Source organism: Coccinella septempunctata, chromosome 3 (assembly GCF_907165205.1).
Source record: "Coccinella septempunctata chromosome 3, icCocSept1.1, whole genome shotgun sequence".
NCBI lineage: Eukaryota > Metazoa > Arthropoda > Insecta > Coleoptera > Coccinellidae > Coccinella > Coccinella septempunctata.
The window spans coordinates 26660853-26676437 of NC_058191.1; the positions used below are offsets into that span (position 1 = coordinate 26660853).

General features: G+C 33.2%; 1 protein-coding gene across 4 annotated transcripts in view; it reads right to left on the reverse strand.

Annotated features, from left to right (window-relative positions):
- LOC123310084 (LIM domain only protein 3-like) overlaps window positions 1-15585 on the reverse strand; it is a 107354-nt gene that overhangs the window by 48607 nt on the left and 43162 nt on the right. Inside the window, exon 1 of one of the 4 annotated variants that reach the window (XM_044893459.1) lies at window positions 8373-8472. The exons of 2 other annotated variants lie outside the window; for them this stretch is intronic. In XM_044893459.1, the coding sequence (XP_044749394.1) occupies window positions 8373-8414 (42 nt within the window). In that variant the 5' untranslated portion in view covers window positions 8415-8472. Of the gene's footprint in view, window positions 1-3806; window positions 3840-8372; window positions 8473-15585 lie in introns of those variants that run through there. One more of the 4 variants, XM_044893460.1, reaches the window with a different exon arrangement.

A 15585-nucleotide genomic window follows, 5' to 3' on the forward strand; every position in this document is an offset into this window, starting at 1 on the left:
ATAGCCGGTGTCAATCAAACAAGGAAGTTCTCTCCGTGGACAGATATTAATTTTCCTGGAATTCTATCTGTTTAGTTGCTGTAGAGCGAATCCTATGCTGGATTATAGAAATAGATTATAGAATATCAGGTTTTTTTTTGAATGAAAGGGAATCAAGTAAATTTTCAAGTGTGGAGAGGGGTTCTAATACAAAATGTTCACAATTTTCAGTTTTGAGTTTGACATATTATAATTTTCATGAATAATGTAGTCGTCACTGAGTATTAAACGTTTCGATAATGGTGCGCAATGGAAATTTAAAGACGACATTATTCAATCCATAGCAGCAAAGATAAGTTGACATTTATCCATTCAGTAAAATATTTTTTTTCTTATTCACAAGTGAGATAAAATACCACGAGTATGATTGGATAATATTGCTATGGATTGAATAATGCCCTAGCAACAATCAATCGAAGCGATATTTTTCCTGTGATTTAATGAATTAGATAATTTTCTAAAAGAGTGTTATTATTTGAATCCTAATCAAAATGGCTTGTTATTTAAATAACTAGGAATACGTATTAACAAAATAAAATAATTATGAAGTATTTGAAAGGCATTTTGTAGAAAACAATAGCGCTATAATGACTAATCGCTAAGTTGCTATGAGTTCAAAGACTACCGTATTCAGAAAGTCGTATATATTCCAAACAAGGAATCCTATCAGGTATATCCACCCTAATCCCTTCTTGACTACTAGCCGAGACGCCATGTACCATAATTACGGTATTCAGTTACTAATTATCCTAATGGATCTAGGTAAATAATACTGCAGCATTCTGCGGACACCAAATTCACACTTGTCTGCTAATAGCAACATCTGGCTTGTTCATGTTCGTCGATGGGATTCAGTTTTGACTCTAGGATACGGGGTGTAGCCGATAATTTGTGGTCTCTTGTATATACAGGGAGTAAATGTACAGTTGCGAAAAATTTTTAGGGAGTATTTTTTGTGTAGGTGTTTCATGTAATTTTTTCGAGCAGCTTCTACTAACACACTGCGTTCTAATTCCATTTTTTTGTTCTTTGACATGGGAAGCTGCCAAAATTTAAATTGAGCACATATTCTATGGGAGCGAGAAAGCATCAATAATTTTTTTTTTTGGTATTCCCCTATAATTAAAGCATGATTTACGCCTTTGAAAATTTAAGTTCGTGGATGTAAGACTCACGTTACGTACCTGTTGACTTATTTTTCTCGAAAACTTTTACTTTCATCAAAACTTTTCAGGAGACATTACTGACTACCACAAATTAATTTTTCAATGATCCTAATATATGAACAAATAAATAGGCGCTGTTCTAAAAAATATGAAAGACCCACATTATTTTTTTTAGGAAGAATCATCCCTTAAATTTTTGCGAAACTATTAATTCAATAGAGAATTGGGAGATTGAAATGGGACATGGAAAGTCGACATATAAATATAGGAAAACACAATAATAAAAGGGACTGTGAATTACGAAATTGTATGATATTTGTTGGGCCCTTTGAGATTTTTAATATTTATTGAAATTTTACGACCAAAACCTAAAAACATTTGTGAAATCAGAAAAATGAGAGAATTTTCACGCACGATGCAGATCTTTTAAAAGACCCTGCATTTATTCGAGTCCGAATTCTATCATGTAAATCAAACTTTTGTTGCTCCCGAATTCGAAAAATTTACCAATAAAGATCGATCTAAACATAGTTTGTGATTTGTTTTGATAGAGAGAAATCATTTAACAATGGCGTTGAAAATTTTATCATCAAATGAAAAACTTCTACGTCACCCAAAACTTATAACAAAGATGTTCAGAATCCCTGAATGTAACGTTCTTGCACAAAGGGCAATTTCTTACAATTCCTCTCTAATGGACCCCATTAAAGCGCTTAGCGCTGATGAATTAGATAATAACAACCATTAAAACGTCACTCGTCATCTCCCATATTAATTATACAAAGGATATAAGACAAACACTCCAAATTCCCTACGTAGGTGCGAAAACATCGAGGAAAACACGAGTTGAGTCTAATGGAAACGGATCGTCAGAAGACGATATCTCCAAACATAAATGACTCTGTTTAAACATACGTTTTTAGCAGATACACGAGAAATACGGGAGATTCCACTTCAGAACACTAGTGGGTTTTTCGAAATCAATTATAAAGCTACTCGAAATTTTTACACCATATTTCATGGAAAATGAAATCTACAAACCTCTATTAAAAAAAACTGCCCTAGTTTCAACGAATTGAATGATGCCAATGGGCAAGTTTTCTAAAACTCCAAAATCGAATTTAAGATTATTTATGGATTCCTTTTTCCATTAGTTATCCAACACGTAAAGGATTTGCTTCAAAATTCAGGAATTTCAGAAATATACCCTCCGAAACTTAGTGAATATTCGAATATGTAAAAGCTTGTGACGTAGAATGCCTTTAGTAAAGTCTAGTAATTTTTGTAAATTCGACAACAGTGGAACTGATCAAGAAGATATAGAATTCTATATCCATAGATTTAAAAAAATTGTTTCTGTAATATGTGTCTATACTATAGACCTATAAAACACATGTGTTTAATATGTCTATGGTCTATGCCTTCCTAAAACCGATGACATTTTGTGTGATTCTTTGATATTTCTATGCATTGCTTGTTTTCCTTGTCAAATGTGATCAACAAACTTGATATTTGTTAAGTCTATGATGATTAAAAAACTTTCATGACCATTATTAACTCGATGGGCATTGCCGAATTGTGAAAATGACGTAGAATGTTCATAAGAGAGCAGTTCTGAATTTTCGTAAGTGAATACAGATAAAACGCAATATGTTAAAATTCGAGAAAAGTATATTTCGATATATTTGAGTTCTAAGGATTTTAATGACATATATTTTGAAATTAAGGAATATACCCCATTGGTTTCATTGGCTTTCTGCGGTGATAATAATAAATAAAATTCAAAATTCCCTGTCAGAAATAAATTGCTTCTCGTTACTCTTTAATATCATTACATAATTAAAAAGCAATAATCTACTACAATCTTAATAGTCGTATAGCGATGACTCTACAGAGTGAGTCTTTTACTCGAATTTTAACGGTAGATTCTTGAGGTCAAAAGAAACACTTTTTCTCTTTACCATTTTCTTCCGAATCTGCTCGGTTTATAAGATATAGGCTGTTGAAAAACCATATAAAAAAAATTTAGACGCTACCTATTCAATATTTGAACGTTTTGTAAAATAAAAGTATTCATTTTTTTTCTCTCGTATAATGCGCCGTTTTCGAGTAATTTGATGTTGAAAAATTTAGAAGTATCTGTGAAATTTGATAAATTTGGTGCTTTGTCTGAATACAACTCTATTTGAAAGATCCACAGATGTGTAATGTCACAGATTTAGTTAGATATTGTGAAGATAATTTTTTGTTTCCAGGGAGGCCACAGCTCATTATGAAAACTTCAAATAGCTATATCTTTTTTTGACCTGAAAAATCTACTGCTTAAATATTTGTCGAGTCAAAGGCTCACCCTGCATATAGCATTGAGTATTCATGGATCTCCTAAAATTTTCAAAATAGATAAATCGACTCAACCTAAGTGATAACAGACGGAGTTAATCTTCTAGGAAAATACTCGCTAGAAAATCCACGAGATGAAGTTAATGGAAACGGATTTCAGAACGCTCAACAATCTATTTCAAAAATCACGTCACCGTAGACCCAATTAACAATAGAGTATCAAAATGAATAATTCATAGCCCACTTATACATCTTTCTTACCTTAATGCGGACTGACATGGCGACCAGGCAAGAAACTGTCAAGATGCAAATGCAATTAAGTGTCTAAAGTGCTCTCGAAAATAATTACAAACATCTGAACGACGACGCCTAAAATCGTCGTAGCGTTCTTAACATTGATCGTACTGCTCATGTGATTTTCTGCCACTATTTCCATACGTAATGCCTTGAAAGCACTGAACACCAATTCAATAAACACATTATCGGTACAGGACAGGCCACAGGTATATTTCTAAATTGGAGTTCTAATGTCAAAATTAAATTTTTTTTGTTTTTCGAAAACAGAATAGTTTTCATTTACTGGTAAGTAGTAAAATCAGGATAATAATTTATAATAATGATATTTTAAATGATAGGGTGTCCTCACAGATGAGTTTTCTGACAGAAGATAGAGCTCAGGAATACCTCATTTTCCCAGAAATTCCTTTTAGCGCAGTTATCAATGCGGTTCGATGAGATTCACTCCGGGTTTCATGAAGTTTGATCGGGGGATCAACGCTTGATTGACGAATAGACGTCAATTTGTTTTCTATCGGTAATTCAGTCATTATCATTCAGAATATCATTCTCGCATCCAATTATGATGTTTATACGTCCATTCAATTATTCTCAATTACTACTTCTCCAATATATTCAGAAATGAGAAGATTTCAGTGATTTCCTTTTAGAAATCGAATAACTGTCAAACCGTTGATCGCTGTTAGTATACCAATCTGGAAAATAACCTTGCCATTAGCCACTTCGGAACAGAATTGCGACACGGTTGTGCTTGTGGAATTGTTCGTTTTTAAGTGCTACTTTTTGAGGGTATGCGGACAATGAAATAATGGAGTTAACATTTATCTATTTTTGTGAATATGTGAGAAGTGTGAATTTTATTCGTGGATTTGAAAGAAATCTAACCGAGTTGGAAACATATTATACAAAATTTTTTCACAAGAAGTGGAGAACCAATACGTATCGGGCTTAGCGTTGCTTCAGAGCCTCTTAGCGAAATTCAGGATCCGTATTCCATCAATAGATTTTCTGAACCCTTTACAACACATCGATTTCATTAAGTCGATTTTAATCAATGAAAAAGGCCTTATTTCAGTTCGTTGGTTGAGTAGAACACACTGAGTCGTTTCCAATTAAGACTGATTGGATAATTTCGTTAATTGATCATTAAGCGAGTGATTTCATTCGTAAAAGGGTCGAGCAGAAAAACTAGCCCCAAGAACGAAATAGGTTCCTCAGCGGCATGGTTTCAAGCGTATTCCCATGCCCCAAATTGATTTTTGTCGTCCAATTATATGAAATCAGTGAAGCCTCTGTCCAAATTTCTCCTGGCTCTGCTAAAATATAAAAAAACGTAGAAAGATCGAGTGAAATAATGAATAAATGAGGAAAAAATATGAGCGGTGATTGCTTCTCAAAAAATTGTGTGGGTTTTTCATAAGAAAAAAATTCTGAGCACCCTATTGGTAGATACATCTCCCTATAGATAGCAGTTGAAAAGCAATTTTTAAGTTTTTTCCTCAGAAACTAAGCAAATTGACAGGAATTAAATTGCGTTAACATTATATGGAAGCTAGAAGGCATTTATGGACAAAAGTTATATAACAGAAGTCATTTGAACTTGTCGCACTTAATCACTGTGAAGGCAGTTACATACCTTAGTCTATCTTTCAGACTATCCTACTTTGGTATAATAGTCAAATCTTGAAAACCCCGGATAAACAATATGTTGAATCGAACTGGGTGTTCTGTTATATTCATTATACGACTACCATAAAAATACTCATTCAACTCCGCTACGAAGGCACATTAACAATTCGGAGGAATAGACTTTTAGAGCTGATGTTTGTTTTGCTTCGTAAATCCAGAAACAAACACCGAATACAAAAATTATGACTATCTAGGCCACTAATGCACTATACGTTGGTCATTTAAACTGACTACTTAAGATGAATAAAAATTTCATTCGTTTGAGTAGTACATTAATGCGGATTCGTAAATCATTACTTGAACGAACAGCTGCATCTAAACTTTCAAATCTGTCATATTTATGTCGAAATTTTACGGAATAGTAGAGTTAACGAAAACATCATAGCACTTAGGCAGATGTGAAAAGCTTAAACAAACAGAACTGTAATCTCCAGAATATTCGAACCGATTCTTGAAATTAATCCTTTTATCAGACTACACATTCTTCAAGTAATATATTTCAGAAAATAATAGAACCTAGATCTACGAAACTTGCAACTATGTTTTCTTGTTTACTTCATAAGCTTTAGCAACGCATCCATTTGCAGAATTTGCTTTAATGTTGCCAGATAAAATACTGTCCATCGATCTGGAAGTTGTGAGGCTCTGACGAGGACAAATAGGCCCGAAACCGTGGTCAGTATCTACTCTTCTTACAACAAAATTTATGTCATTGTTTCCATTTTTTTTAAATTTCTTTTTCTTGATATGCGCCCCTCGGATTTTATTTTATTCGTAGGCTTCACTTTGTTTTTCAAATAGCAATTTTTTTCAACTGACATGGTCTATTTTGTATTCAAATGAACCATATTGCATATGCCCACGACTCTCCTACAATAATCAGTTCGTTTTCGAATTCGCAGTCACTTCCATAATCTGATGACAGAAATTCATTTCGTTTAAGCACTCAACACGAGTTTGGCAGTGCCCACTATGCCATTGTGCACCGAAAATAATTGAATGTTAATAAAAATTGATTGTTCCGAATTATTTTTCGGTGATTCATGAAGTCCATTGTGTAAATTGAAACCGGATGTATCGTAGAATAGATTAATTCAATTATGGATCCCTGAATATCCCCAAAACATAAATATTTCATCGTAGTGAATAAATTGAATGCGGGAGAACAGGGACGAACTGAAAACTTAAGGTGGTCTGGTCTCAAACGATGGCAACACATTGAAAGGAATATTATTTGATAATAGAAAAGAAATCTTCATGTCTGCTCCCAATTTTCTTTGTTAAAAACGCGGCATATTATTTGATGTTCTAATACAGGGTGTCTGTAAACAAATGGGAAGGACTTAGGGAGATGATTCCTCGATGAAAATAAGCAGGGGTGGTTCCTATAATTTTTTTAAATCTACTTCCCTTCCAAGATATAGCCTCTGTTTTAAATTTTTTTCACGGGTTCCAAAAAACTGAGTCATAGACCTATACATAATATGAAGCACTAAGTAGATGTTACTCACACAAATTTTTTAGATCTCATAACTTTATTATTAGGGGTTGAAAATTACAACCCCTTGTGATTTTTCTTAAAAAATTGTTTTCGTGGTATATATTTTCGAAAAATAAGATTCTCTTATGGTTTCTCATTCAATTCTGGAGAAAAAAAGTCTCTCGCAAAATTTCGGAAGAGTCAATACTTTTCTCGGAATAAATACAAACTTACAAGCAGTTCTCATTCCATTTCATCATATAAGTGTTCCATAGAATGAATACCTCCTGCTAAAATACATGCATCAAATCTCTGCCTCATAGACCTTCGTATTATATATTGCTTGTAAGTTTTTATTTATTCCGAAAAAAGTATCGACTGTATCGAAATTCTGCAAGAGACTGTTTTTTCTCCAGAATTATATGGGAAACCATAAGAGAATTTTAGTTTTCGAAAATCTATCCCACGAAAACAATTTTTGAAAGAAAATCATAAGGGGTTGTTATTCTCAACCCTTAATAAAAAAGTTATGAAATCTAAAGAAATTCTGTGTGTAACATCTACTTAGTGATTTATATTATGTTTAATTTTATGACTCATCAAATTTCTAGAGAAGTTTTTGCCAAACTTGAAAATATAGATCTTCTACCTACAGTGCTTCACTACTAGGGGGTCCCCTCATAAATAATTTTCGTGGCACCTATACAAACACATAAATCTTCAACGAAAAGATTTTGACGGATTCCTTCTACACAAACGTGACTACTGTGCAAGCTTTCCTTAAGACTATTATCATTTTAACAGCTGTTCTCGTAATTCTTTGAAATGGAATAATGAATTTAAAATATTCAAAAAAATGTATCCGGATCTATTATAAAACGACTTAACCATGGTAGTCCTAATCGAAAGCTTAAGTATGTCCTCAGCAAAGTTTTTCGAACAATTTTATAACCTTACCGAAAATTTGTTAGTGGAAGTTCATATACCTACCCGGTAGGGAATTAACAAGGAGGAATATACCCTCGAATATACCCTACTCAGCAAGGAAACACTGTTTATATAAATGTTTTATGATTTGAAGAATCGGTTAAAATTTATGAAAAATTTTTCATGTCCAAACTTCTTCGAGCTAGAATTGATGTCCCAATCACGAAATTGCTCAATTCGTCAGGGAGTTGATATTCCTGGAATTTCTGGATGAACTTCAAATGGTTGAAATATTAAAATTAATAATTTGATTCCAGTTAAGAACAACATTCTCAGTAAACGAGAACATAAAGATTTTTGTGTCGAATAAGTGATTTACCGAATTGTGAAATACTCTGTCTATTTTAAAGTTCCACCCCGTATAGTTTACTTACTGTGGGCGGTCTCTCCGACACTACATTCAAGAAATAATCCATCCCCGCAATAAATCGTCAGATTTTCTTGTCGGATCATTTAGAACGGAAGCTGGGACCATTCTGGATTGAATCCAGACAACTAACTGCAGAGTATTTAATTCGTTTCTATTTATATATCAATTTGCTGCGGACTGAGATTCCTACTTTGGATATCTCACATATATTTGTGGTTACCTGAATTCTCAACAACCCAAATCAAGGGATCAGCTTTCCCCAAGTTCTATTAAAGAGACAAGTTAATAGTTGTACTCATTCAGTTCTGTCTTTAATGCTTCCGTATTTACATTTGATTGAAAATTTATCCGTTTTCATCCCATAAGAATCATAACAGATTTTTGGTTTTTTAAAAATCCCATGACCCGATAAAAGGCTGTAAGAAAAAACTAGTTCCCATGCACCATACTCTTAGGAATACAGACTGGATTATCAGAATCTACTATAAATTTTCAGCACATAAGTAAAAAATAGATTAGTGAGGTACAGGTTTCATTTTGAATAGCCCGCTCTTTTAGCAGCTGTCATATTAAGAACTGTCAATTTTTGACAGGTGGCAACTAAAGAATATTAAATCAATAGACAATAGAAATTTTGCTGAAACTGAGAGAAAAGTTGTTTTTCTTTGATGTCGTGAGTACCTTCTCAGCCAGCTATTGTCGAATGGTGCAAAAATTCGACCAGTAAGGACAGAAAGTACAAAAAGTTGGAACCCACGTTTTTATTACACGATGTTTTTATGATTCTATTATAGAATTGGATAAGGTAACGAATACATTACGGTATTTTTAATCAAAACAAGTCGTTAACACATTGATGATTCTTTTTCATCTTTTTTTAAGTGCTGAAAAACATTTTACACAATGGGGAGAAGCACTATATATATATAGAACAATTTCAAGTAGTCTTTCGCATCTGAGGTTTCTGCAAATAGTGTTTTCATGAGAAAAACATTTGATGAATTTGGTTCTTGTAGACATCTTCAATAAATTGTGAATTAACAATTTTCTGCAGAATTTTTATGCACTCGATACTTTTCTTTCAGGAAATACAAACATACAAGTAGTTTAGACCAGCATTTCGTTCCAGTTCACGAAATAAGTGCACCATAGAATAAAACACCCTAAAATTAGGTCATATCTTATTTTTAAGCTCGAAAAATGAGATGAAAGGATTGAACCTACAGTGCGAAGAATATTTTCGCACTTCTTCGCATTATGTTAAATTATATTACTCGGTATTTTTCAGAATACGTAAAAAATAACTCCCCAAAATTCTCTATACTAGGAGCTGTATCTTTGAAGGGAAGGTGATATCGAAAAAAATTTATAAGAAGTACCACTTACTCATTCATCGAGTTAGCTAATCCCGACAAATCCCACAATTTTTTGAATTTATTTTCAGATACCCCTGCAAAAATTTTACACATAATATAACACAAAATGACGGCATATCCTCAATTTTTTATAGCACATTATCCGATAGTTCGAAGTTTTGCTAATAGCTGAACTAATAATAATCATAAAAATAATAGTTTTCATTTTCACTGGTTAACTGAATCAGTATACAGACATGTAACAAAACTTCGAAACGTAACAACTACGAGGTTTCTGAAATTGTTCCATCGTGTAAATCGACATAATTAATGTATGAGTTCGAATTTGTTGGTGCTCAAAATATTTATGAAACACCTATTAATAGCAAAATGACCCAAAGCAGTATATTTCACATTCAATTAACTGTACTCATTACATCCATCGGGCCATTTCGTGAATATTAGGAATAGTATGGATGAAATATTGCGCACATTTCAAAAGTTCGTGTGTGGGAACCTTTAGTCACGCTCCTAGAACACCTGGACATGCCTAATTTGATGTTACAGAACCTAAAATAGCGGTCATTAAGAATAAGCTGCTCAAAGGACTCTACGGGAATACATAATCGTGCTTCTCAATAGTCCGTGTAGGTGAGATGGTGATGAATTGTAAATTGAGAAACATCTGAAACCATTGCTAAATGATGTATGAAGTTCTTCTAAATCCTAGTGGTGTAATTTATGGTGGCAGAATATCCAGGAGTTCAACATACCTTACAGGATGCGGTTTTCGAGAGGAATAGAAATGTGAGAGCAACAAGTATGTCTTTAATTTTCATAGATATTCCGTTTTTCATTGAACTTCACATAAATAGTAGGAAATAGGAATAAATGAATGGAGCTGCAGCATTTTGCGATAGAGCACTGGGAACGAGGACAGAAATATTTTTGATTCAATTGAAAAGAATCGGTTGTAGAAGTTGAGAAGCATACAACGAGAAAAAAAAAACAATTGAAAAGTATGCGAATCACGACATTCGATTCTGACATAGAGCTATTGAACCTAAAAAAAAGAAGGAAATATGAAGAATGCCTAATTACAAAGTGAGTTTTAAGTTTTTTCAATTATAACTTTTTGTTATCTCTTTCAATTTTTCAATTGGAACTAATCTAGATATGGAGCTCGAGATTTCACACATACCTTCAAAAATATTCCATCTGTTTCCTATACAGGGTGATTCATAACTATTGGGACATAGGCTAAGGGCAGATTGTTTGGACCAAAATATGGCGATTGGACCAAATATACCTCAATAAAATATTGCTGTGGAAAAAGATAGAGGGCGAGTTTAATTTTTTATTCGTTTTTTGCTAATAATTTCACTGTATACTTTTTCATCCGTTTTTAAGAAATACACAATTGAACAGTTCAAAGCATCGGAAGGGGATTTGAAGTAACGATTTATTTATTTCATTTATTTATTTCGACAATAAAGCATAATTGAAAACAATGTAACATAAAAAGAATAAACTTAAATTAAATGTTCTACGTGGCCTCCTCCGACTTCTATGCCTTTTCTAATTCTTTTAATAAAGGACTTTCGAACTTCGAAGAAAATATTATTCTGTCCCTTATAAAAAATTTAACTTTAACGCCCTCCATCTTTTTTCACAGTAATATTTTATTGAAGTGTATTTGGTCCTATCGCCATATTTTGGTTCAAATAATCTGCCTTTAGCCTATGTCTAAATAGTTATGAATCAGCCTGTATAAAACTGTCACAGTACTGAAATATTTCTACAATATTTCTCATCATGTGTTTCTTTGTATCTATAGTGATTCAATTGAACTATAATAGGCGAATGTTCTTAAAGTTTCCAAGTATCTATTTTTTTTTCTAACTGAATTTTAAGTCGAATCTTCCACGGGGTGGATAACTAATGGTAAATGGTTTCCAGAAATAGTTTTTAATACGATTTTGGACTCTTAGGCAAACTGCGAATTAGAACTAACTATATGGGAAATAAAATAATAATAATAATATAATAAGCTCTAAGAGGATTGATTATACCAAACTGGATATTTAGAGCAGAATTTCAACATATGTAGTTTCACACGAGGATTATGAGCATGAAATCTAAAAAAATCCCACTTTTTTGTAGTTTCTATAAATGTGATAATACGTGACAGTTTTATCACGGTGAATACACCAAATATATTTTTGAAAATCAATTAATATTTGAAAACTTGAATGAATGATTTGAAAGTCAAAGTCTTTCAATCTGAAAGACTTTGTGTCCTATTCATTTTTTTTGTATCATCAAGCTACTTGCATGGAATATCTGTTAAATACGATATTCGTTCATCTTCGTAGGATAAGAAAAAATAAATATCGCACTCCAGATGTGACAAATGGTTACAAACCGAAGATAATTTATTATGACGTTGTCGTTAATCTAGCAGGAAATAGGGGGTATAGGCTAATTAGTTGTGCGAAAGGAAGATGACAAGTTTTATAGCTATAAACATCCGATATTGGTGGTTTGAAATTTGGGGGCATGTGGTATAGTAATTTGTTAGGCACGAAAAAAACTGTTTTGTCTATGATTCATCCCGTATTTTCCCTGATTCCTAGTCGCACTTATTCAGGATTTCAGATTCGTGGTCTGGCAAACAAATATTTTTATAAAAGCTGGCAAAAGAAAGGCAAATATCATTCAACCGCCAACATATTTGTTGTCATCAGGGGAATAATTGAGGTAATGATTAAATGAAGCATGAATTTTAATCAAAACAAATATAATTTTTCTTTCCGCGCACTGCATAATTTAAGTAGATATTTTATAGGGGCAATAAGTTTGCTGGGGACATATATAACGAGTAGAGCAGAGATTTCCAATAATTCATGTAGAATCATAAGCGTGATCATATTTAACTGAAACAATGTCTGGAATTGTTGTTCACTTTGTAAACGGACGTTAGTCAATTTCATTTTGTGGTTGTTTTTTGTGTCCACATAAACCCTACCTATAATTAATTCCTGCAATTTCTGAGACATAGCAATTAACCTGGACAATCTGCATTGTTTTCGAAGTATTCCACAAGAATTTTTTCCCTATTGTATGAGTGGTTACTAACCATAGTTTTCGTCTCGTTAGAGTTCATCAGGGCAACACGTATCCAACCTCATTGGAATGAAAAGGAAGTGCCTGACTATTTAATGAAATTTGAGATATGCATCCAGGTAACAATATTATTTTTATGAGATTCATATTTGAACATCTGGCTTTGAATTATTGAAGCAATTGGTTGAAATATCATCAGTTTGATTATTATCGAAATCTTCGTCTAGTCAGCGAAGCACAAAACCTCAATATAAATATAGATTTCGTTATCATATCATATCAAAGCACTGCAACTATGCAGGGACAGTCTTTCACTCGTACAAATATTCTAAGAGTAGATTCTTGAGGTCAAAGGAAATACTTTTTTCCTATACCATTTTTTCCGATTCAGCCCTGATAAAAAGATATAGCCATTTCAAGTTTTCATAATGAGCTGTGCCAGCCCTGGAAAAACAAAATCACCTTCAGAATAACTACACATACAAGAGTTGTATTCAGCCAAAGTACCCAATTTGTAAAATTTCACAGATACATTTTGATTTTTGAACATCATTATACGAAAAAATATGAAGCATAAGTAGTTTTATTTTACAAAACGTTCAAATATTCGTTAGATAGCGTCCAACTCAGTTTCAAAAGTTGGGTTCTTTGAATTTTTGGTATTTTTATGGTACGTAATGGTCATAATGAGAAAACTGGAGAACGTGGGTGATATCTTGTGTTAGAAAAAGATTCATCAAGTAAATGAAGACCAATATTTCGAATTTCATTTCATTAATGAAATAGAAGTAAAAATAACATTTTTATTTGGTTGTTCAACAACATGTATCTTTCAAACCGAGCCAATTCGGAAAAAATGGTAAAGGAAAAAAGTTTTTCTTCCGACCTCAAAAATCTGCTGTTAAAATATTTCTACGAGTCAAAGACTCACCATGTATTATGCAGAAGGGACTTCAAGGGCACTTGAATTTTTTCTTTCTGTAAAAAGTGTATAACACTATAGATTAAACGCAATATTATCTTTCGCCCTAATGGGGTACCTGAAAAGCCAGAAAAATATTAAAGCCTCTCAGCCGAGTAAACCAAATAGAACAGGCTGATTTGGCAGAAGTGCGGAGCTTTGAACGCTAATGCGGCCTAATGTAAGCGAGTAGTTGTGTTTACTAATAAAACACATCGGTAATTAAGCGTTGCTAATTTGGTAATAAGCATCCGCAAACACAGAATTCAATTAACGTCGACCTCGCTCTCTGGTCTACTCCAACAACGCCCAACTGAATTCTATCCTTCAGTCAACTTCCACTACCTACGGATATTCCGAGACGATTTATCGATAGTCGTTCAAGTCGAATTGCATGTCAGTTACAACCTGACCAACTCCGAGACTTATTCCAATGATCCACTCCCGAAGTAGTTCGTATCTTGAAAGAAGAAGGGTGCAATTTTATAAACGACGGACAGTCACAACTGATCGAGAAATTAGTGCGAATACTATTTCAAAACAATTTCATGAAAGTTTTACATGTTTGATTGAATTATAAGTACCGAATCAAACATATATCAAAAGCATGAAAATAATATTAGTTTGGACCAGCTGAAATTTATTTTGAATGAGATTTCGTTATAAAATATGGATGACAAATAGCAGATTATTATGAAACATGTAATAGGACTGAATGAAGTGAATTAAAATTTTCATAAATTAATTAACATTTTCATGAAATTATTAGTAATAATAAAAAATTGCAGAATTCAACATTTTGATACACGAGCATCCACTGCATCCAATGAATCATCAAAGCTTCGGAATCCATACTGAAAATCAGTCCTCATTTTATATCATCGTCATCAGTTCTGTTAGGCGGCACAGATAGTTGGGGAGCCCCAGAGGGAAATTCGGGATTTACTCGTGCATGTCAGATTAATATAAGGGGAGATACCTTGGACCCTGTAAGGTGTATCTCTACCGAAAATTAGACTTGTATATAGTGCAGTCTGTCAGAATATAAAAAAAACGATCATTGTACATACACGAGCGTGGCAGATTGAAATATATGTGGTTAATTACATGTTGAAAAGTACCTTGTTTTGTTATATTGAAGCTAATGATTCAAGATTAACGGGAAAAATATAATCTTACAGTTTAAGCAAGCCGAAACAATAAAAATTGGCCATAAATGTCACAAAAATAAGTTTTTTTGAATTATCTCCTCTCCTGGGCTCCATATTGATTTCGCATTCATTATAAAAGTTGTAGGGCATAACATTTTCTACAAATTTTGTCCGAGGCAATTTCTTCTACGTTTGAAAGTTTTCGAGATACATATATGGCGATGTATGTACATTAGACTGGGTTTCTAAATATTGACCTTGGCCTTTCGCATGTGTGGCTAAGCTCATCGCCCTTATCGCCCTCTAACTCTAAAACGGTTAAGAGTATGTAAAATTGCTTCAGACAAAACTTGTATAGAATTCTATTCTCTGAAACTTCCATAATAAATACATAAAGGATTAGAGGTACAGGAAAAAAGATATTTAAACAAACTGTCACATTAAGAATACCCCTTGATTATTGTCAGATTAATGGGTCAACACGTCTGCAACACCAAGTTTTTTTTTGCCATTTTCAACTTTTCCGTACGGCCAGCCCCACCACGCAAACTGTCAGATTAACATGAACTTATTATCAAAGACACGTGGGGCATATACGGTATCTCAATCTGACAAGCTCGAGTA